The 25,109-nt window shown below is 40.8% G+C and overlaps 2 protein-coding genes across 5 annotated transcripts in view; one reads left to right on the forward strand and one right to left on the reverse strand.

Annotated features, from left to right (window-relative positions):
* LOC126474075 (josephin-1) overlaps nucleotides 1-10,745 on the reverse strand; it is a 57,630-nt gene extending 46,885 nt beyond the window's left edge. The window contains exon 1 of one of the 4 annotated variants that reach the window (XM_050101503.1): nucleotides 10,426-10,745. Coding sequence is in view for 1 of the 4 variants with exons in the window: in XM_050101487.1 (XP_049957444.1) it covers nucleotides 10,426-10,440 (15 nt within the window). In the remaining 3 variants the exon portion in view is untranslated. Of the gene's footprint in view, nucleotides 1-10,300 lie in introns of all 4 variants that reach the window. The other 3 variants (XM_050101487.1, XM_050101494.1, XM_050101512.1) reach the window with 3 other exon arrangements.
* Nucleotides 10,746-10,783: 38 nt separating this feature from the next.
* Nucleotides 10,784-25,109, forward strand: part of LOC126474065 (syntenin-1-like) — a 44,261-nt gene continuing 29,935 nt past the window's right edge. The window contains exon 1 of the mRNA XM_050101478.1: nucleotides 10,784-10,953. The gene's annotated coding sequence lies outside the window, so the exon portion shown is untranslated. The remainder of the gene's footprint in view (nucleotides 10,954-25,109) is intronic.

The raw sequence follows: 25,109 nt of genomic DNA on the forward strand, positions 1-25,109 counted from the left end.
TGGACCTGAAGTCCAACCTCTCTACAGTCGCACAATAGTGACGAAACACCGGATCCTGGCTTACATTGGCAGTAGTTTGTGCAAAATTTTCATCCAGTGCCTGAGCAATGTCTCTGGGTGGTGTTTGGAGGCACTACTGCTATCGGTAAACGGCTGCGTTTACCGGAAATCCTCTGGATGGCTTCCCATACTTTTATAGAAGAAGTTGGGCGATTGATAGAGTCCAGGAATACTTGCCGTGACCTTTTCTTTCTCCCTAATGACACATCGAGCCTTGGCAGTCAGTTGGCATTTAAAATGTCTAAGATCTGCACGCCTCTCCCGGATTGCAGAACAGCACTCCTCTGTCCACTTGGGTACTCATAACCTCCTAAGATGATCTGAGGACTGTGAGATGGAGATGTCAGCAGCACGATGGATCACTCGTGTGATGTTGTCCACCCATCCTTGGATGCTGTCACAATGTTCGAACACAGCCAGCTGGCTGAAACACATCCAGTTAGCCCTGCTGACCATCAATTTTGGGGGCTCAACTTCAGTTGGTGAGCCATTTAGTAGGTGAAGGTGGACTGGGAAATGGTCACTGGAATGACGGTTGTAAATGACCTCCCACTGATCAGAGTCGGCGAGGGTGGGAGAATAGAAAGAGAGGTTGATGGCTGAGAATGACCCAGTAGCAGTACAGAAATGTGTGCGAGTACCCGTGTTGAGGATGCACAACTCGTGTGACCTCAAGAGGCCCTCCAAAACCCGACACCGAGGGCAAGTATTGGTCGAGACCCACAGGACATGATGAGCATTGAAGTCTCCCAGGAGAAGGAATGGTCACAGGAGTTGTGCAATAAGATCCGTGAGAGCCTCAGAGTCTAATGCATCTTGTGGAGGTAAATACAGTGAGCAAACAGCGATCCTCCGACACAAATGAATTTGAACTGCAACTGCTTGCGGGTCAGTAGCCAAGGGGAGGGCAAAGGAGTGTTAGTGACAAACACTGTGGCACCTCTCTTGGCCCTTTTGGTCATCCTTTCGGTATAGCGTATATCCCTGTAGCTCAGGGACATCTTTAAAATGCATTTCTTGTAAACAAAAGCACAAGGGATGTGCCTGTGCTAGGAGTTTCAGTTCCTCCACATGAGTCCTGAAACCATTCATGTTCCACTGTAGCATGGAAGCCATGTCATTGGTGCGGTTTTAATTTACCCCTATCCTTGGACCAGGGAGGTGAAGCACCTTAAGAGCAAGGGCGAGTGGAGGGGCCGCCTGGATCCAAGGCATCTAACTCCATGATATCCTCCTCATCAGTCAGATGGGAAAGAATGATGTCTGATGGCACTTGGGACAGTTTTTGACCCGAACGTTGTGAGCCTTTCCCTGCACCCTGTACCTTTTAGGATAAGGGGAAAGAGGGCACTGAGAGACACACTGCTTTTCTTGTACCTTCTGGATGCTTGCTGCAGAACTGTTGTTGGTCTTTCTTTGTGCAGCTGCCTGGATTACTTTGTTCTTACTCTTTTTCCCTTGATATGTGCATGTGCAAGTACAAGTGCTTGTGGTGGATACAAGCACACTAGGCGTTGTCTGTGTAGAAGCGTCCGCCTTGAGAATAGGTCTCTGTGCCATGGAAGAATATGAGGTGGCAAAGACAGGGGGGTTTCATGGCCTTATATTCTTTTTTCGCTTCGGCATAGGTGATCTGCGAAAACAGGGCAGAGTCGGCTCCAGACTGGCTGGTTCCCAAAGCAATTGATGCAGATTGCCAGAGACAGGCAGTCGCTCTCAGCTTCACGAGCAGCTTTACCACAGTTCCCACACATCATTCCACCTCCACAACTCATAGTTGTATGGCAGAAACGCTGGCATTTATAGCACTGCATAGGATTAGAAATGTAAGGCCGAACATTAAGTCGAACGAGCCCCGCCATAAGATGTTCGGGTAGTGTCGAAGAATTGAATGTGACAATGAAAGTGGCAGTCTTTTCAATTGCTCTATTATTCCTGCATGTTCATTGCTTCACATCGACTATTTCCTGGGGTGCCTGTTCTTGCTTCAGTTCTGCTATGTCCATGTCCACGATATCTCGGCACGTGACAACGCTCTCACTGGAGTTGAGAGAGGTGTGCATCTCAATAATGATATCATAGTAATCCAGTTTCTGCAATTTGTTAAGAAGGTCTACCTGCTTTGACCTGTTAGTTTCGACCAACATTAAGCCATTACGCAATTGTTTTACAGATTTTAATGTTCCAGCAAGATCTTATTGATATAAAAGGGGGACATTTTCTCAAATGCCCCCTCCTTCCTCTTGATCACTACAAACACATTGTTATTCATGACTCCATGAGCCCTATTACTGCAGTCCAAAGTATTCTTCCTATCAGGACGACTAGCCTCTCTCATTCTTTTGGGTGAATGGGTGTGAATACTCTCAGGTGGTACACCCTTCCCGCTGGGAGGAGAAGATGATGATCGAGAGTTCCACCTCGGCCCCACGAGCAGCTAGGGAAATAAGAGTCTACTCAGACAGAGCCCCATAACCCTGAGTAAGCCCTATACAATTGAGGTGCAGCAGGTTCCTCAGAGGTTGCCTGCTAATGACTGTTCCACCTCAACAGCCATGCATCCCATCAGCACACAGCACACCTTGAGATTGAGTTTTTTTTTTTTTATAGAGGTTTATCCCATCTTCACAATCCAGGTGGTCAAGCCAAGATCCCTGTTCCCTGAGACACACAATGTTCCACTGCCGCACAACACAGTGGTTGCTGAAGCATGCCCAGAGTTTACGGTGGCAGGGGATCGGCGGCACTTACCAGCCCCCAGCTCAGGAACCCCAGGGTCACCAAGCCCGTACCCAGCAAATCAATGCTGAGCCCCTGAGAGACAAGAGTATCTTCAGGAGTGCCTAGGGAAGTGTGATAGGACCAGTCTTATTCTCTGTATGCATAAATTATCTGATCAACAGGGTGGACAGCAATCTGCAGTTGTGGTGGTGTACAGGAAGGTGTGAAAGTTGAGTGACTTTAGGAGGGTACAAGAAAAGTAAATAAAATTTGTAGTTGGTGTGGCGAATGGCAGCTAGCTCTAAAAGTGAAAATGCACGTTATTGCAGATGAGTAGGAAAAACAAACCTGTAATGTTCAAATACAGCATTAGAAGTGTGCTGCTTGACAGTCACGATGATTAACTATCTAAGCATAGTGTTGCGGAACAATATGAAATGGAATGAGCATGTGAGGATTGTGGTAGGGAAGGAGAATGGTCAGCTTCAGTTTACTGGAAAAATTTTAGGGAAGTGTGGTTCATCTTTACAGGTGATCACATATAGAACACTAGTGCGACCTGTTCTTGAGTACTGCCGAGTGTTTGGGATCCACACCAGGTAAGACTGAAGGAAGACATGAAAGCAATTCAGAGGCAGGCTGCTAGATTTGTTTCTGGTAGGTTCAAACAACATGCAAGTACTATGGGAATGCTTTGGGAACTCAAATGGAAATCCTTGAGGGAAGGCGATTTCATTTCAAGGATCACTATTGAGAAAATGTAGAGAACTAGTATTTGAAGCTGATTGCAGAATGATTCTAGTGCTGCCAACATATACAGACCACAAAGATAAAAGAAATTAGAGCTTGTATGGAGGAATACAGTCAGTCATTTTTCCCTCACTCCATTTGCAGGAAAGGAAATGACTAGAAGTGGTACAGGGTACCCTTTGTCATTCTCCATACAGTGGCTTGCGAAGTACGTATGTAGAAACAGATGTAAATTAATTAGCTAATAACTAACGTATCAAGATCTGATTGAATACCTGAGCAGCCTTTTTCAGATTGTACATCGTTATAGATCATTATAGATAACTGCTTCATTTGTGAATAGTATCAGGTTACTACTAACACTGCCTGTCAAGTCATTAAGACACCACATGAAGAGCAATAATCCCAACACACTTCTCCAGGTCAAGCCTATAATTGCTACTACATTTGTCAGATAACAACTAGCTGTGTCATCAATAACAGGAAATTCTCAATCCAATCACAATGTTTGTTGTTTCATTAATATGCATTGGTGTGGGGCTGAATCAAGAGCTTTTCAGAATTTAAGAAATACTGCCTCCATCTGACAGCCTTGATCCATCACTTTTAGGATATTATATGAGGAAAGCAAGAGATTGGTTTCACTTGACTGAAACTTGGTGGTTGGCACGGAGGTGGTCACTCTGTTCGAGACATCTGATTACATCTAATCACAGAGTATGTTATATGAGTCTACAACAGATTTCCACCAAACACATTGTACCTTACTTCTTCCACATGTCTTGTAGATAGGAGGTGACATGTGCTTCCTTTCAACTACTGAGTCAAGTTCTTTGTTCAAGATCTCTGAAGTATATTCTCATTAGAAGAGTAGCTAACTCAGATGAAAATTCTGTATAGAATATAATAGGGATTCAATGGGTCCTGGGATTTTGTTCAGTTTTAGTGATTTCAGCTCTTCCTTAATGCCACTGACATTAACTAATATCTATATCATTCATCCTTGCAATAGTACAAGAACTGGACAGTACTCCGAGAGTTTCCTTTGTAAAGGAACATTTGAAAACTGAGTGCAGAATTTCTGCCTTTTCTTTGTTACAGTCAATTCCAGCTCATGTATTTTCTACGAGTGTCAGGAACTTTGCTGCCATTGATAACCTTTACACATCACCAGAATCTCTTACTGAGCGAGGTGGTGCAGTGGTTAGCAATCCGGATTCACGTTCGGGAGGACGAAGGTTCAATCTTGCGTCCAGCAATCCTGATTTAGGTTTTCTGTGATTTCCCTAAATAGCTTCAGGCAAATGCAGGTATGGTTCCTTTGAAAGGGCACGGCCGATTTCCTTCCCTAATCCGATGAGACCGATGACCTTGCAGTTTGGTCTCCTCCACAGATCTCCCCCCCCCCCCCCCCCTCCTCCTCCTGCCACACACACCTCTTTGGGTTTTATGAGAGAGGTTTTGATAAGATACTGCTACAGTTGGCACTGAAAGCTTCATGCAGTGCCCTTTTGACAGCCAAATACATTTTCCTTAACATCTCTCTATCTACAATCCTATGTTTTGTTTTACATCTCTTGTACACAATTCAATGTGTCTTTATGCCTTTTTTTATCTATCCAATGGTAGATCAATTATTCTTCTGAATAATAAAGCATCTACATTTTTCCATTCTTCATTGAGATACAACACAATTACTTGTTTTAGTTTCCCTTTGTAGGCTGGTTATCACTGTTGCTACAGCTGTTCCGAGGTAAATGATACCGCTCTCAAAGTGAATATCTTCAAAGAGATCAGGACTATTTGTTGCCATTTGATTTAATTTATTTCCATCATGAGTAGGCTTCTGAACTACTGGTTCTAAGGAGTTTGAAAGAAAGTATTTAGAAGTGCTTCGCAAGAGGTCTTGTCACACTTACCTCTTACAGAACTGTAATTTAACGGTTCTGATAACAACATAGTTGAATGACATAATAGATTATAAATAAAATGAAATGGAAGTGGGTGGAAAGTATGGTAGATACACTAAGGAATTTCTTTGCTAGGTGTCAAGAAATAAGTAAAGAGCAAGAACACAACCTAAGAGCAGATGGGTAGATGACAGGAAGCATGAGTAAGCAACATTAACGTGTATAAGTGAAATATCTGACAAACCTGCTATTGCCCAGGTATTAATTTTACCAGTTTTCTATTAGAACAAGAAATGAACTGTGTTTGTACTGTACTACCCAAAAAATTTCATTTCCATGTATTCAAGAAAACATCTTTCAAATTGTAAAATAGTTGTACAAAGAAATATAAATAATGTACAAATGTATAACTACAGCCGCTTTGCATGTCTACAATTCAATTTTGTACACATCTCTATGGCAATGCCTTTTCATACCTTTAAACAAAGCTATTGTTTTCCCCTGCAGCTGTTTGCGCTTCCCAGTTGAAAGCTGTCAAAAACGCTGACAGGCATCAAGGATTTCCTTAAGCTGAACCGACTGTACGAGTGTTTTAGTAGTACAGAATACATGTATTAAAACTTCCAAGTGTGATGTGACAGTTTTTCACACATCTAATAGTTTATGAGGCCTTATCTCCTGAACTACGATACGTAGGTTGTTTGGTTGGTTTGGGGTATAAAGGGCCCAAACTACAGGGTCATCAGTCCCTTTTTCCTGACACAAGCAAGGCTCAAGGTACAAAAACACCCAACACCACACCAAAAAAGAAAACGAATGGAATGAACAAAAATGGGGAAAACATACACTACAAGGAAAAGTAGGAGAAGGTATTAAAACCATAGAGCAGATGGTCTGGGCTGGCTGATCACAATAATAAAAGAGGACGAGCCAGCCACTCGTCAACACATTAAAACATCCACCCCAAAAAGACAAGGTGAGGTGAACACAAGTAGGGAAAAGACGACCACCAAGACAAACAAATGCAAAGAAAGTGCGACAGAGTTAAAATGGAGAGAGGTTGATGACCTCGGAGAGAAGACTAAATGCCCACCCTTAGATGGTATGTTTTAAAAAAAATCTGCTGTTGAGGCATTGTCAACCAACCCTGAAGGTAGGGTGCATGGAAGGTTAAAAGTCCGCCGCAGAGCGGCTAAAAGTGGGCAATCCAGTACAAAGTGGACGACAGTCATATGTGAGCCACAGTGACACTGAGGTGGGTCCTCATGAAGGAGGAGGTAGCCATGTTAGCCACGTATGGCCAGTGTGGAGACGGCAGAGAACCATAGAGTCCCTGCGAGAGGCCTGCATGGAAGTCTTCCACACATTCGTAGTCTCCTTAAGGGCACGCAGTTTGTTGTCTGTACTGAGATTATGCCATTCCGTCTCCCAAAGCTGAAAAACCTTGTAGCATAATAACTATCGCAGGTCAGTTACAGGGATGCCGATCTCCAGAAGAGGTTTCCATGTAGCCTGTTTGGCCAGTCTGTCGGCAAGTTCATTTCCTGGGATTCCGATGTGGCCTGGGGTCCACACAAACACCACGGAACAACTGGACCATTCCTGGGCATAAATGGACTCCTAGATGGTTGCTGCCAAAGGATGGTGGGGGTAGCAATGGTTGGTAGCTTGTAGGCTGCTCAAGGAGTCAGTACAGAGGAGAAACGACTCACCAGGGCATGACCGGATGCACTCAAGAGCACGAGAAATGGCCACCAGCTCTGCAATGAAAACACTGCAGCCATCTGGCAAGGAGTGCTGTTCAATATGTCCTCCATGAACATACATGAAGCCAACGTGACCATCAGCCATCGCCATCAGTGTAAACCACTTCATGGTCCCAGTACATGTCAAGAAGTGACAGCGGACAGCCGCGGGGTTAACCGAGTCCTTAGGACCATGTGAAAGGTCCAGGCAAAGCTTCGGCCTAGGTGTACACCACGGCTGTGTATGTGTATGGATCTCAAGTATAGGTGGTAAAGGGAAGGACTCCAGTTTGGAGAGAAGGGATTGCACACCAACACAATCGTGAGCCCTGACCTGCCGATGCAGGAGTTGAACTGCTGCAGGTGGGAAAAGGAGACAGTAATTCGCATGCTCAGGAGAACTACGAATGTGTGCAATGTAACTGGCGAGCAGTTGTGCATGTCAGATCTGCAGTGGAGGGACTCCGGCCTCCACCAGGACACTGGTCACCGGACTTGTTCTAAAAGCTCCCGTGCCTAGGCGAACGTGACAGTGGTGTACTGGGTTGAGGAAACACAATGCTGAGGGCGCCGCAGAATCGTAAACCAGACTCCAATAGTCAAGGTGGGAATGAACAAGGGCTCTGTACAGCGGCAGCAGTGTACAGCGATCTGCACCCCAGTTGGTGTTGCTCACGCAGCAGAGAGCATTGCAGTGCTGCCAGCACTCTCGCGTTAGCTGATGAAGGTGAGGTAGCCAAGTCAATCAGGCATCGAAAACCAGTCCTAAGAATAAAAACGTCCCCACTACAGTGAGTGGATTGTCATTAAGATAAAGTTCAGGTTCCAGATGAACAGTACGACGTCAACAGAAGTGCAGGACACACGACTTTGTGGCTGAAAACTGGAATATGTGGGCTCGAGCTCATGATTGTGCCTTGTGAATGGTTCCCTGTAGGCGCAGTTTGGCAGCACCAGTACTGGAGGAGCAATACGAAATGCAGAAGTCACCTGCATACAGAGAAGGGGAGATCAATGGCCCTACAGCTGCTACTAGGCCGTAGATGGACACTAAAAATAGAGATACACTCAATACGGAACCCTGCAGAATGCCATTCTCCTGAATACTGAATACGGGGGGGGGGGGGGGGGGAGGGGGGGGGGGTACTATGGGAGGCACCAACTTGGACACGGAAAGTATGGAGCAACAGGAAGTTTTGGATAAAAATTGGGAGCAGGCCCCACAGACAATGTGGCAAGGATATGATGTCGCCAGTTCATGTCGTATGCAAAGCAAAAGACAGCAACCAGATGTTGGCATCTGGAAAAGGCTGCTCAGATGGCAGACTCGAGGGACACAAGATTATCAGTGGTAGAGCGGCCTTGGCAGATGCCGCCCTGACATGGAGCTACAAAGACAAGACTAGATTACTTACACTCTGCACACACACATCTAAGCAGTCATTCTACATGTGCTTCCATCACAAATCAAACAGGTGGGAACTCTAACAGATGCTTCTGTTTGAAGAACCCTTCACCACACACTTCACAGTGGTTCGCAGATTATGAAATTATATGTAGAGTTAGTGTGACTAATTTAAATTTTATGAAGTCATTTCATTTCTGAGGAGTAGTAAACAAGATATACCCGAGTAGAAATAATGCAGGGAAGTATTGTTTGTACCCGGACTATCGTTTGGATTGGAAGATGTGGTTAATTATGAAACAAAAAGTTGAGGATGGGGCACACAACAATTACTTAGGCCTACAGCAGGCACTTCACCACGGGTTCTCGGCATAATTGGATAAGTTAGTAGTTGTTCTGAGAATGGACAGATACTACAGCAAGATTGAAGCACATTATGTACCTGTCAGGCAACTGCAATGTCAAATACTATACTAACATAGCATCCATACTAAAAACACGGTATTTACAAACTAAATACACGTATAAAAAAAGTTGAAGAACTCCAGGAAAGGAGGAAACGATGTTATTGCTGGACTGTACATTTGGCTCATCATTCGCATACAGCACTTTGCAGTCTGATAACAAACCTGTGCCACAGAAAATGTTTCCATGGAATCCTATAGTTCAGTTGTTTACATAAGCATGATGAGTTTTTTTATGATTATCATAATATTTGAATCACCTCACATAAATGACACTTGTGAATTCTACAAAACCTAGACGTGATTGTTCTTAAATACATAATTCATTGGATCTTTTGACAGTCAGCTTCATCAGTTGTTAAACTTGCACTGGTACCTATAATAATGTGGTTATATAGAAATTCTTGCAGTTTGTTAACATATTTGACTGTGTTTAAGGTATACTACTGCTTGCTTCAGTTCCATTGTTATACTAATGGACATCTCGTGAATTCAGTATAAAATAAAAAAAATAAAAAACACAGAAATGTTAATTTTGTTTGTGATTAGGACTAGGCCTAAATTATTCTGACAGGGATACAGTAGAACTTGCAATTAATGTACATTCCCATCATTAATGGCTGATTTCGTTACTTTAGTGATATGGACTGCGATCTCAGAATATAATGACAAGATATGTCGTGTTACCAGTCCTTCCAAGTAATAACATGCATTAAACTCATAATTTACTAAAAGTCACATTAAACTCATAATTTACAGGTAGTAGTTTCACGCATTACGCAAGATTTGCTTGGACGTGACAAGCAATTGTCCCGTGGCAACTATTGAGGAGGAGGAGGAGGAGATTAGTGTTTAACGTCCCGTCGACAACGAGGTCATTAGAGACGGAGCACAAGCTCGGGTGAGGGAAGGATGGGGAAGGAAATCGGCCGTGCCCTTTCAAAGGAACCATCCCGGCATTTGCCTGAAGCGATTTAGGGAAATCACGGAAAACCTAAATCAGGATGGCCGGAGACGGGATTGAACCGTCGTCCTCCCGAATGCGAGTCCAGTGTGCTAACCACTGCGCCACCTCGCTCGGTGCAACTATTGATATGAGTTTAGTGTGGCGAAAAACGTGACACTATGTAATTGCAAAACTTTATGAAAGTAGTGGCTGCTCTAGAACTCGTAAACACTTCCTTGCACCCCCAACAGGTAAAACGAAGTAAACAAATCAATCAGTTAAAACAAGAAACCACTAACTTCAATTCCAAAGCAGGCACTTCTACAGGAAAAATCGAGGAATGGATCTCCCTGCGTAGAGCGTCAACAGACAAACATGTTAATAACTTACAAGATGAATTACAACACACTCAGAGGCGACTTACTTTAACTACCTCCATAACTTCGGTTTTTCAACATTGTCGCCAACACCTAAACCACTCGTTATATGAGTAGTGCGGAAATGCATCGTAGTAATCATAATGCTCTGTAATTATTAAACCAGCTAACACAACTGAGTGAAGAACTCTCCATAAATATGTAAATTGCCAAATTGCGCATGGCAGAATATCTGTATTAGAGTTCAGCGAACAGTTCACGATTGGTCACAGAGTATTAATAAAACTCTGCATGTTTCTATTTAGCCCATCACTTAAATTACGTGTGAATATTATGTTGTACAAGCAGCTATGTATTTCTCAGTAAAAATTCTTGTTCTTTTTGTGATTCATAGTACATCCTTCCTTGTTATCATATGACGGTGCGTCACGCGTTTGGAGCTACTTCCTGCTGTTGGCAGCAAACAGCGAATATTGTGTTGAGTGCTGCTGAATAGCTGTCAAGAGCTCAACGAAGTTAAGCTTTAAATAAACTGTCGTGGAAAGTACATTCTTACATCTCTAATTAGGATTAAGGTAAGTTATACTTATGAGTATTCATCCTTTATTGTTATTCAAGATCAGAAAAAGTTGTCGTTGTTCGTTACTTATCACTTTGTTGTTAATTGCACTCGCCTATAGAATACAATTTCTGAATTGACATCAGAGATTTGTGTTTATTTCTCGATAATGAAGGGAATAGCGAAAGTCGCGGTGTCACCACTCTTTCTTTGAATCTTGAGTGTAACTAGAACTTTTGTTCGTAGTAATATTAATTTATTGCGTATGTTACATAAGTGTATGGTCTACAGTTTTGGGTCATTCCAGATCATTGTACGTCAAGATTGAGTTTTATATCGTGGCTGTTGTTTACCTTTGTATCGTCTCGCCAATAAGTGCCTAGGCGTGACATGAGGAAATTAGTCTTTTAATTAGACTATCATTAGCAAGAATGAGGAAGGTCATTGCCGAGTAGGAGGTACTCGAATTATTGTCGGAAAAATCTCTTGAAATATTTTAAGTTGTTCTGGATACCAGCTTGTAGTTCCACCAGATTCTGTCGTGTTTTACAGACTTGCGATACTTGGTGGGACATTCCCTGGGAAATCACTACCCACTCGTATATAGAGATACAATAAGAGAGATTAGAAATGTTAATGGAAGCGATCCGGTTCGAAGTTCGCTAGAAAAAAAAAAGCGTATCAATACATTGATCAGGCTATTATTGTTGCATTGTTGTGAAATCATCTCCCATTGATTGTGCGTTATGAATGTCTGTTGCTGGTTACAGACAGTTCTTATTTCTGATCTGATGTGTAGCAGTAGAGTATACTTTTAATAGCACAGTGAAATTTGCAGAAAACTGTCACTAAGCTCAGCATCATCAGAGTAGAGCACCTTCACACAGGAGTGCCCCATGGATCAGTTCTGGACCCCGTACCTCTTATTTTTGTTAACGACATACGTCTTTGTACAGAATATTGTAAATTCGCTGTCTTTGCTCTTGACACGATGGTACATATTTATAATTCATTAGACAAACCTGAGCTGTAAGTTAATAAAGTTTTTAGAGGGAAATTGTGAACATGTTTAGCATAAATGCTCATTCTGTTAAGTATAGTAAAACAAGTTTGATTTAGTTTTATAGGTCTGTGACCTCTAAAGATGAAGGAAACAGGAGCAGACATCTAGGATTGATATTTCAAAACTCCTGTGCTGAAATTTGGTTAGCAATCTAAAACAGTCAAACCACATCCTGGAAAATATCAAATTAGCTTGTTGTGGTTATTTTCATACGATTATGACGTATGAAATCATGTTTTGAAGAAATTAGCTGCTGGTTAAAGAAGTGCTTTATGCACAGAAAAGAGGCATAAGAATTATGAGCAGAGTCCACTCCAAAGTCTTATGCAGAAGTCTTATTAAGGAACACAAAAGCCTTGCATTCACTGCACAATTTATATTCTTCATGATGTTTTTCACAAGAAAAAAGGCTCATTTTAAATCAGATAGTGCACATCATAATCACAATATTATGAGAAAGGATTATACACTATGGGAATACAGACATGGGTATGGCACAGGATGAGGTCAGATTCAGTGGCTGTAAGAGTATTAATGCCCTTTCACCTCAAATTGTTTAGTGGATGATGAGCTCTTTAGGGTCATTTTACACTAGTGTACGGTTCCATGAGCCACAATGTCTGTAGTATAAACACATGGATACATTCCCAGATCATTATTTGTGTACATGTTACTTTCTTAAGTGTAAACACATTTAAATAGGCTTATATTTTTGTGTAATAGAACCTAACTTGTAGTTATCCTAGTATAAAATAGTTTTACTATTTGCATAATACCATACAATACAGGGTGATTCAAAAAGAATACCACAACTTTAGGAATTTAAAACTCTGCAACGACAAAAGGCAGAGCTAAGCACTATCTGTCGGCGAATTAAGGGAGCTATAAAGTTTCATTTAGTTGTACATTTGTTCGCCATTTCAGCCAATAAAGTTTTTGGTCCCTTTTTCTTCGAAGGTGCTACTGTAACTGGACTACAGTATCTAGAGATGTTAGAGAATTGGCTGTTCCCTCAGCTCGAACAAGAAGCACAACAATTCATATTTCAGCAGGATGGAGCACCACCACATTGGCACTTATCTGTCCGTAACTACCTGAACGTCAACTACTCGAGGCGATGGATCGGCCGCCAGGCAGCCCGTGACAGAGCACGTCATCACTGGCCTCCAAGAAGCCCTGATCTTACCCCCTGCAATTTTTTCTTATGGGGGTATGTTAAGGATATGGTGTTTCGGCCACCTCTCCCAGCCACCGTTGATGATTTGAAACGAGAAATAACAGCAGCTATCCAAACTGTTACGCCTGATATGCTACAGAGAGTGTGGAACGAGTTAGAGTATCGGGTTGATATTGCTCGTGTGTCTGGAGGGGGCCATATTGAACATCTCTGAACTTGTTTTTGAGTGAAAAAAAAAAAAAACCCTTTTTAAATACTCTTTGTAATGATGTATAACAGAAGGTTATATTATGTTTCTTTCATTAAATACACATTTTTAAAGTTGTGGTATTCTTTTTGAATCATCCTGTATAACCACAACAAACTTGTAAAACTGACATGTTCCACATTCTATGATATGTGCATAATATGGATCATCAGAACACGAAATAAATAAAAGAAAACAAAACACTATGCATGGAAGCAGAGCCACTTGCTGTCTGGTAGGTGTCATTGATCAGGCATTCTCCTATCCTTAAGACTTATTTCAGAGTACCCTAACTAAGAATGGAGATAAACATGTCACTGTCCACAGTTGCATCGTCAGTACACTAAATACAAAACAATTAGCAATGTTAAGTTTGTCATATTTGATTAGTTGTAAATTCTTTTGCTATGGAGGGTGATGGAAAAATTGCCAGATTATTGAAATCTCTTCCGTTTTTCAGCTTCAAGCTATCAAAATGAGTTGTTGGTGTTGTCAGTTTTGTGTTTTGGATGTTCCTTAATATTGATGCCCTACTTGGGAAATTCGGAAGCGTCCGATCCCGCCCGTCTGCTTTGACCCATGACGTCACAAATATGGCAGAAACAAAAACAAACACACACACTTTCCACAAGAAGCCTAATGACACTAACGGGACAAGCGCGGGAAATGGGGTGTTTTGGGTGGGGAGCAAACGAAATATAAACAAATTTAGACACCTTGCGTAGCTACAACGTGTAAGTGAAAACAGCCATACATGAATACCCACCCACCTCCCCAGGGGTCGTAACCCCTGCAACCCATAGAAGATAAAGATGCTTCAGTAGCTGATTAGTGTTTTTTGTCTTTTAAAAAAAAAAACTCACGGGATAGAACAAACAGATCAGAAAGATAAATATAATAAACTAAAACAGAAATTGGAGGAAACAGATAATTAAAATAAGTAATAAGTGTTTTTAAATTTAAAAAAAAAATCTCACGAGATAGAACGAACAGATCAGAAAAGTAAATAAAATAAGATAAAACAGAACTGGAGTAAGCCACTCTCAAACCAAACTCCGCGCCGTCATGACGTCACACACAACACCCTCACGTCACTGGTCAAGCCAACGCGTGGAATCGGACGCTTCTGTCGACCCCCTACTTGGGCTGACAATTGAATTTTAAGAAAGTAGATGTAACTTATGTATGAAATGAAATATATATTGTGCCAAATTGTTCATATATTGCGCACACTCTTCCTGTTGGCCCTCCATGTTAATGTCTAGCTGTCCTGTGAGATCTCATTACAACTATAAACAATGTGTGTGTCATGTTGAGATGGACAATGTTGCTACTTGGTTATAAATACGTAACCATCATACGTAAAGTACTGATCGCATTTTATGAAATTTCTTACTGTTCCTATCAATCAGATGTAAGTGTAACCAAATACAAATAGAAAATATTTAGGCTCGTATACCAGGTAGAAACACTGCCCTTCCATGAGTACACAATCTGACAAACATTAATTTGCTCTGTGAAAGGAACATCTAAATGAATGAGATTAAGGCACTGTATCATTTAAGCCATCTTAGAGCTGCATTTCATTGAAGAGTAGGGGTTTGGCACTTGTTAATTCCTTACAAGCTAATGCTATAGGCAATGCAGCATTTTTTCATGAATAGCTCCGAGGGAGGAAATTTGCACTGGATCATTTGGTCAGAAAAGGATATGAGCTTCTGAATAATGTTAAAGTTGGGTGATTGTGCTGTCCACATCACATATTTCAATTCTCACAATTATTTTTAAAATGCTCCCTGAGCAAACTTAGCAAGTCTTGATTGGAACTTTGCCATTTTGGAAATTAGATTCCATTTTATGATTAATATCTGTTGCATTGGAGTTACACAGTTACTTACATGTTCATTCAATCTCTGAGCACTATGCAATCTTGAGTTTAGTAGAATGAACAGTGGATCATCACAACAGAAAAGCCATGTCATCAAAGAACAACATACATGTTTAATGTTAGAAAGGAGGCTTCATGTTTTATATGTGTTAGCGTTAAAATCATAGCTAACACTTGGTTCAAGAATCATGAAAGAAGGTTGTATACATGGAAGAAGCCTGGAGATACTGACAGGTTTCAGATAGATTATATAATGGTAAAACAGAGATTTAGGAACCGGGTTTTAAATTGTAAGACATTTCCAGGGGCAGATGTGGATTCGGACCACAATCTATTGGTTATGACCTGTAGATTAAAACTGAAGAAACTGCAAAAAGGTGGGAATTTAAGGAGATGGGACCTGGATAAACTGACTAAACCAGAGGTTGTACAGAGTTTCAGGGAGAGCATAAGGGAACAATTGACAGGAATGGGGGAAAGAAATACAGTAGAAGAAGAATCTGTAGCTTTGAAGGATGAAGTAGTGAAGGCAGCAGAGGATCAAGTAGGTAAAAAGACGAGGGCTAGTAGAAATCCCTGGGTGACAGAAGAAATACTGAATTTAATTGATGAAAGGAGAAAATATAAAAATGCTGTAAATGAAGCAGGCAAAAAGGAATACAAACGTCTCAAAAATGAGATCGACAGGAAGTGCAAAATGGCTAAGCAGGCATGGCTAGAGGACAAATGTAAGGATGTAGAGGTTTATCTCACTAGGGGTAAGATAGATACAGCCTACAGGAAAATTAAAGACACCTTCAGAGACAAGAGAACCACACGTATGAATATCAAAAGCTCAGATGGAAATCCAGTTCTAAGCAAAGAAGGGAAAGCAGAAAGGTGGAAGGAGTATATAGAGGGTCATACAAGGGCGATGTACTTGAGGACAATATTATGGAAATGGAAGAGGATGTAGATGAAGATGAAATGGGAGATATAATACTGTGTGAAGAGCTTGACAGAGCACTGAAAGACCTGAGTCGAAACAAGGCCCCGGGAGTAGACCACATTCCATTAGAACTACTGACAGCCTTGGGAGAGGCAGTCCTGATGAAACTCTACCATCTGGTGAGCAAGATGTATGAAACAGGCGAAATACCCTCAGACTTCAAAAAGAATATAGTAATTCCAATCCCAAAGAAAGCAGGTGTTGAAAAATGTGAAAATTACCGAACCATCAGTTTAATAAGTCACGACTGCAAAATACTAACGCAGACTCTTTACAGACAAATGGAACTAATAGAAGCCGACCTCGGGGAAGATCAGTTTGGATTCCATAGAAATGTTGGAACACGTGAGGCAATACTGACCCTACAACTTATCTTAGAAAATAGATTAAGGAAAGGCAAACCTACGTTTCTAGGATTTGCAGACTTAGATAAAGCTTTTGACAATGTTGACTGGAATACGCTCTTTCAAATTCTGAAGGTGGCAGTGGTAAAATACAGGGAGCGAAAGGCTATTTACAATTTGTACAGAAACCAGATGGCAGTTATAGGAGTCAAGGGGCATGAAAGGGAGGCAGTGGTTGGGAAGGGAGTGAGACAGCATTGTAGTCTCTCCCCGATGTTATTCAATCTGTATATTGAGCAAGCAGTGAAGGAAACAAAAGAAAAATTCGGAGTAGGTATTAAAATCCATGGAGAAGAAATAAAAACTTTGAGGTTCGCCAGTGACATTGTAATTCTGTCAGAGACAGCAAAGGACTTGGAAGAGCAGTTGAATGGAATGGATAGTGTCTTGAAAGGAGGGTATAAGCTGAACATCAACAAAAGCAAAACGAGGATAATGGAATGTAGTCGAATTAAATCGGGTGATGCTGAGGGAATTAGATTAGGAAATGAGACACTTAAAGTAGTAAAGGAATTTTGCTATTTGGGGAGCAAAATAACTGATGATGGTCGAAGTGGAGAGGATATAAAATGTAGACTGGCAATGGCAAGGAAAGCATTTGTGAAGAAGAGAAATTTGTTAACATCGAGTATAGATTTAAGTGTCAGGAAGTCATTTCTGAAAGTATTTGTATGGAGTGTAGCCATGTATGGAAATGAAACATGGACAATAAATAGTTTGGACAAGAAGAGAATAGAAGTTTTTGAAATGTGGTGCTACAGAAGAATGCTGAAGATTAGACGGGTAGATCACATAATTAGTGAGGAAGTATTGAATAGGATTGGGGAGAAGAGAAGTTTGTGACACAACTTGACTAGAAGAAGGGATCGGTTGGTAGGACATGTCCTGAGGCATCAAGGGATCACCACTTTAGTATTGGAGGGGAGTGTGGAGGGTAAAAATTGTAGAGGGAGACCAAGAGATGAATACACTAAGCAGATTCAGAAGGATGTAGGTTGCAGTAGGTACTGGGAGATGAAGAAGCTTGCACAGGATAGAGTAGCATGGAGAGCTGCATCAAACCAGTCTCAGGACTGAAGACAACAACAACAGCGTTAAAATAAATTTGCTCCAACTAATTGTGTTCTAACCATCTAAATTTCATCGAAGTCAGGTAGATGAACATCACATAATATGTCTGACCTGTTTTGTAGACGAATATGTACTTCACTCTATACCATTCTGTTGACCCCTACCTTCACTATATGGACAGTTTTAACACAGGAATAACTAATGTTAACTCATCGCAAAAATGCTCCAATATATGGGTGTTCCCTTCCTTTCTGTGAGTTTTATTTTGTACAGTCCCACTTAAAATTAAGTGAAATGGTGCAGTACATAAGGCACAAGATTTACATTCTACAAAAAATGGAAGGAAGAAAGAGAGAATAACAGTATTAATCATTAGAAATAATTGTTTTTAACATCCCATCAATGAGGATCACCAGAGACAGAGCACAAATTCAGATTGGACACAGTAGGAAAGGAAATTGCCATATTTCACTGAAAGGAATCTACCAGAGTCTTAACAAATGACACCATGGGAAACCTAAATCTGGAAGAGAATTTGAACCCTCTTTCTCAAAAAAACCACAGAGCCACCTTGCTTCGCAACTCCAGAAGAGTTGAGTCAGGTTTAGTTTTTTCATAGATTCCAAAAGTTTAATTTTCATTATGCTTGACACAAACAAAACACTGTCTCACACAAATCAAATATTCTCCACCAACACTTAACAGGTCACAACTCTTTTACCAGCCGCCATGCTGCTTGTTTCTGTCAAAGCCACCTCATTCTACACAAGCATCCCCAATACCAATGGCCTTGCCACCACTGGACACTATATTTCCCAACTCTTCGCTCACACCATACCTGTAACAACCTTCCTGATCACCATGACTAACTATATCCTCACCCACAATTACTTCTCCTTTCAAGACATCACCTACAACCAAATGTGCAGCACAGCTGGGGGCACCTGCATGGCATCATCCTTTCCAACCTTTTTCTGGGCCGTCTTGAGGAACCCTATGTAGCCTCCCAGAATCCCAAACACCTCACCAAGTTCAGATTCATTGATGGCATTTTTATTGCAGCATTATAAAATACCTATCTTGCATATTACTCCTCTTATGCATTCACACTTTTTTGCCAATGCATCTACAGTTTTTTCAAACTGTATGACAAACTTTTTACCAAAGTGTCTGACAAACTTTTTACCAAAATGTCTGAGACTGTCATTTTCTATCAGGTCCTCTTAATTTGCAGAAATTGTCCTGGCAATTTTTATCCTTACCCAAAATCAGGTCCAGTTGAATGGAATGGATGTTCATTTCTAGTAATGTTGTACTGACTAACTTAATTTCTAGGCATTAGTTGCCAGTGTGTAAGGAGAGATGTCGTACAGCAAATGTCTGAAAAAATTAGGAGAAGTGATGAATATACTTTCGAAAATCTTGATTCCTGGTTCCATCAAAATGGACTAAAACTGAATGTAACTAGGTAATGCAATTTGAAATTAAATCATCAGAATACAGAGTCGTAAAAGTAAATTTCAAAGCTCAGGAAATGTCAAGATCTTAAGTCTAAATCTTGACAAAAATTTAAATTTGAAGTTACATTTAGCCTGCTTAGAAAGTAAATTAAATAGCATAGCATTTGTAAAGTAAATTTTATCAGATGCCACAAACATGTACACCAGAAAAATAATTTATCCGACCTGTTACTTTGAATTGGATTTTTGCTATAATGTTCTGGAGGAATTCACAAATGTTGTGAGGCTCCTAGAATTGCAAAGAAAATAGTTACAAACATGTGCATTGCCAACAGGTATCTTGTTAAAAAAAGTCTTGGTTCACCGAAGAGATTACTTGCAGAAGTGCCCTTGTTGCATTGCATGCCAGTATTGGAAATACCTATGCAGGGTTAAATCTGACTTTGGCACAGAAAGGGGTAAATTATGCTGCCACAAAAGTCTTTGGTCACCTACCAAACAGCATCAAAAGCCTGACAACAACATTTAAAAATAAATTAAAAGAATTTCTAGATGACAACTCCTTCTACTCATTGGCTGAATTTTTAGATATAAATTAAGGGAGGGGGAAAAAAAAAACAACTTAAACATTAGTGTCATGCAATATTTTGTGTAATGTAATATCTTGTGCAGACATCTTTTATTAACCTGAAACGTTCCACATCATTACGAAGTATTGTATTCATGATCTATGGAACAAGTATTAATCTAATCTAATCTAATCTACTTGTGTAATAAACAGTGGTAGCAGAATTTGCTGAATCACAAGACAGTGTTACAAAAAGGGAGATTTTTGCTACTCATCATTTAGTGGAGATGTTGAGTCACTGACAGACAATGTAAAAAGAATGCTAAACTTTTTGTTGTGCCTGTCTGCGACTCAGCATTTCTGCTATATGGTGAGTAGAAGTCTCTCATTTTCATAATATTGCTATTATTCTGTAAAAGATTTTCCATAGTTTGAATCATAAGTCAGTTGTTGGTAGCCAGTGAGAATGCTCATTCATAATTTTCTGTGGATAGTAAATAAAGTTTACTGGTACTTTGTTCTATTAGGTTAGAATTTAACCACTTCATTGGAATTTTCGGTAAAATCTGAAATAAGACATACAAGTAGGTTACTGCAATGGTGAACATATATCTTCGGCTACGCTACACATCAGTCTATTACAGCAGCCATATTTTCATGTTGAGATTCTATGACTTTTGTCAGCTTACTAGCAAATTGTCACATTCTAACCTAGCCTAGATCTCGAGCTATGCTTCAGGTCAGTCTGTCCCTTCCATTCACATTCGCTGGCCTCCCTAACTTACAGCGAGATTGTCACATACCAACCTAACCTAGGCCTTGGGCTTTGCTACAAGTCAGTCTGTCAAAACAACTAGGTTTTTTTCTCATTTGTGTTAAAAACAAGTGTAATCAATTTGCATCTTATTCTGAAAGAGATCACTGGCTACCACATACTATCATTGAATTGGCTATAACCAAAGTCAGAATTGCCACCATCAATACACAACACACGATCTATGAACAACGAAACTTTATTTTTATTTATCAGTAGTAAGTATTGTACAGCTGTATCGCAGTAATGTGTATAAAATAGTATAACATTTTTGTATTTCTCTCAAAATTTTCTACTGTAAATCTCGACATGTCCCTTATATAACAAATCAAATGATTTCAAAATTGTACCAAATGAAATGAAAAACCGCATATCAGTCAGTTGTTTTGTGTCCAATTTTAGGGATATGTTTATTCATGAGACTCTGCTTTGGCTTCAAACCCAAGATAGTGTTTGAACAGACAAGGATTGTGACTCTCACTTCAAACTGCTGTGACCTTGTAATTAGGGGAGCTGTTGAAATTAAACTGTGTGACAGCAGTGTTGAGGCAATGATAAGTCTGTCATTTAAGTGCTTGTAACGTTTTTCATTGTTCTGTTTCCACAAGTTTTTATCAATATACGAATTATGAGATGATGATGATGTCATTAATACAGTCAAGTAGTCACACTTTGTTCAGTAGATGCTAATTAACATTAGATGTTCACTGTATACTTGACTAAGATGTACAGTACTCCCCAGAAACAGCACACCTTCTGTGATACTGATGCCAACATATGCATCTACATTTATACTCTGCAAACCACCATAAGGTACATGGCCAACCCAAGAAATTCACTAGGCCTATTTATTTACATTAGTGATCACCACCGCCGCCACATTTATGTTAATCCTGGGAACTTTGTTATTATAGTGCACAGATCTGTACATTTATTGTGAAGTAATAATATTCCTTGTTGTTTCGTTTGTGTGTTCAGTACTCATCACTTTCCAGCATGGTAGAATCATTTGTTGTTTTAGGTGATAGCCCAGTCTTAGATATTGTTATGACGATTTTCCTATTTTATATTTCAAAATAGGGCGTAGAAGTTAGAATTTTTCAATCCACGATTAGTGTGCATTCTTTTATTTAATATTAAGCAGCTAGCTTGTGCGGTATACCTGTAACAATGCTTCTAATTGGCTAGCATGTTTTGTTCATGAAAGTCTAAGAATTTATCTATGAAATCAGCCCTCAGAAATTTTACAAACTCTTCTTTTAATGTTGAGGCTTTTACTCCATAGAATAGAGTAGACAGGTAAAAGTCTAGATCGTGGCCAGTGGCATACTTACATGTTTCATGCAGCATTATTGCCAGCACTAGCCATGAGGTATAAAGGGAAGGAGCCTATGCCGCCATTGTGAAAGCAGCGGACAGACAATGGCAGCGGACAGACAGTGTTTCGAAGGAATACTGTCATGTTCCCATATCAATATATCACAATCTCAGAAATCTTAACACATTCAGAAAACATAAGCAAATAAGAGTATTTTGACAACCAAGGTTATTAATGTAATTTTGAGCTGTGCTGTAGGGTCCCATCCTACCCACGACCTCATTGTGACCTATTCGGAAGAAGCACATGTGACTACAACTGTTGTAATGCAACCTGACCCAAGCCGTGGGTTAAGCTACAGATCAGTATATCACCACAACCAGGTACTCACGACCAAGCTGTCATATTCCAACCTAACCACAACCCAGTAATTCATGATGCACTCAGAAAAAAATCAAATATTTGTAACAATGCAGATTATGAATATAATTTTTGATCATTTCACATGCGCTGCTTTTAAGTCTCAAGGTAATCACGCATTCGTAATTGATGACATATTCAGAAAAGGTCAAATATTTGTGACAACGGTGAAAAAGAGAATGGTGTCTCTTTCAGGCTGGATATCCATTGCTTCTTTCCTCACTTCTCATTGGCTAGATGAATATATCATACTAGTGGCTACGCAAAACTGATGCGTTGTGACCTATGAGCAGTAGAGAAACACCACTATGACTGCTGCTGGCTTGGGTCTAGACTTCAGCCAAGTAGACCATACATGCTCTCTCTCTCTCTCTCTCTCTCTGTGTGTGTGTGTGTGTGTGTGTGTGTGTGTGTGTGTGTGTCAATTCGACACACTTCAGTTTCACCATTTCTCTGCCTTCCAAATGAGTTGAGTGCAACAGTACACCAATGGATAACATCTTATTAAACGAAACTTACTAGGGGTGACCCAAGGAAGGGATTCTTCAAACTAACAAAAGGAAACTACCAGTCATAACAACACTTTGGTTCATTGCCAGTAAGACTTCAAACAAAATGATTTACCTACTAATATCAAGCATATAAACATTTAAAAAGTGGACAATGGATAGCAAATACGAATTATTGCTTTGGCACAGGTGGGTGGACTCAATGAAACTATATTACATATACTGCGGAAAGGCTAGTGATTTACAGAAGTATCCCTGGAAAAGCAAGAATGAACACCATTTCTTTTGCTTAAGTGCTTGATGGGTGCAACTAGCTGGCTGTGAATGTAAAATTTGGGCATTGAAACTCTGATGAAAATTAAGTAGCTTTGCTTCCCACTCGCCTTGGTGGCCGCATTGACAGCTGCAGTAGTAGCAGCTGGAATTTCTTAGTCCAGCTTGGCCTCTGTACTTTGCTCTAAGTTAGAGACACCTGTCTCTGCAGATATCTTCTAAGGCTGCTTAAAGTGAAGGGCATTGTCGACCGCGTGCCTAAGCAAGTCTATTCTTCGATATCTCTGCCACAAGTGCCTTCTTCAATGTCCCTGCAACAAATTTTCTCTGACGTTCCTCTATGACACTTAGCTGGTTCTACCAGCATCAGAATCTCACTGGGTAACTGCAACAGACATTGCACATTCTGATTAATAATAATTTTTATACACAATTTCATACTCTTAGAGATTTTGTCATGGTTAAATGATAATGATGTGGCATGGGAAAGAAGGCAGAAAATATGTCCCACAGCATTACAGGTTTCAAGCCATGATCAATCAAAAGCCTTGCGTGTAGGCATGCATTGGACATCTTGCTTTCTGCCAAAATAGTTATTGTGAGCCAATCGCACCTACCCGGATTTTTCCTGCACAGCAGCTTCCACAGTCTGGAGTCTCACTCAAAATGTAACTCTGATCTGAATGTGCTTTTATCCTTAGTTAGGATTCACATACCGTACTTTCTTTCACTCCTGGCAATGATTTGTTCAGACCCCCAATGGGCTTGCTACCCTTTGGCAGGTTTGTGCTTGGCTACAACGGGGCCCCAGCCTGTATAACATCTTTTCCCTTCCATGCTGCATGTCTGTCCTCTTGCTATTCTTTTTCCCCTTCCTTGGGGAACATGTCTGGGGTGTTTTTGCGAGTGTTCCGCATTGTCTGTCGCTGACGTAAGAACAGTCTTACCACTGTTTTTTGTTCCCTTTTCCTTTCTTTGTTTCCCTTCTCCTCTCTTTCCTCCACTTTGGCATTTGAGGTTCCTTTTTTTCTTCTTCTTCCTTCCTGTGCACTCTTAAAGGCCGGCTCACACATCTGACACGCAACAGATGACTGGGTAACGCGTAATTCCCAGCCCCGGGTCAACAGGTAGTGTTCGCACGTATCTCCTGATACAGGCCAGGCCCAGGGAGGGGCAATTGCCTTAGCTACAACCTTCCCAAATTGCCGATTGGTCCCTCTGTCAGGTGTTCATGAGGTGTGATCTGAGGTGTGAACAATCACCTAAGGCGGGTGTGCCCCCTTGTGAAGAGAGCCTCCCAGTTGGACAGAGCGCTCCATTGGAGAGACTAGCAATTATGGGGATTTTCTTGCAATGAGCCAATCATCTTCACAATCAGCATCTACGAAACATAAACAGAATGAGGCTAACAATTCAAAGACACTTCCAGCTGCACCATGTTTACTTCTGGTGTCACGTACTGAAGACAGTCAGTCCTTCGCCACAGTAAATCCATTTATTATTCAGAAAGGTGTTGACGCAGTTGCCAGCCCTGTGAAATCCTGCTCTCATGTATGGAATGGCACTTTGCTTTTGGAGACTACTTCTGATTCTCAAGCACAACAACTGCTTGCCACCTTGCTTCTCCATGGCTATCCTATTCGTATCTGGGGCCATAGAACTCTGAATTCTTCCCATGGTGTTATTTACATTAGGCTGCTCAACGGTCTGACTGGGGCCGAAATCCAGTCTTACCTCTCTGATCAGAGTGTCATTGCCATCCATCGGATGATGAGAATGGTAGATCCCTCCTTAGTGCCCACCCGCACTCTTTTTCTTACCTTTGATACAGTGGTGCTTCCGTCCAAGATGAAAGCAGGCTATGAAATTATCACAGTCCGACATACATTCTGAACCCAATGCGCTGCTATCAGTGTCATCGATTCAACCACAATAGGATTTCTTGTTGACACCCAGCCAAATGTGTAACCTC

This window comes from Schistocerca serialis, chromosome 1, assembly GCF_023864345.2.
Source record: "Schistocerca serialis cubense isolate TAMUIC-IGC-003099 chromosome 1, iqSchSeri2.2, whole genome shotgun sequence".
In the NCBI taxonomy this organism is placed as follows: domain Eukaryota; kingdom Metazoa; phylum Arthropoda; class Insecta; order Orthoptera; family Acrididae; genus Schistocerca; species Schistocerca serialis.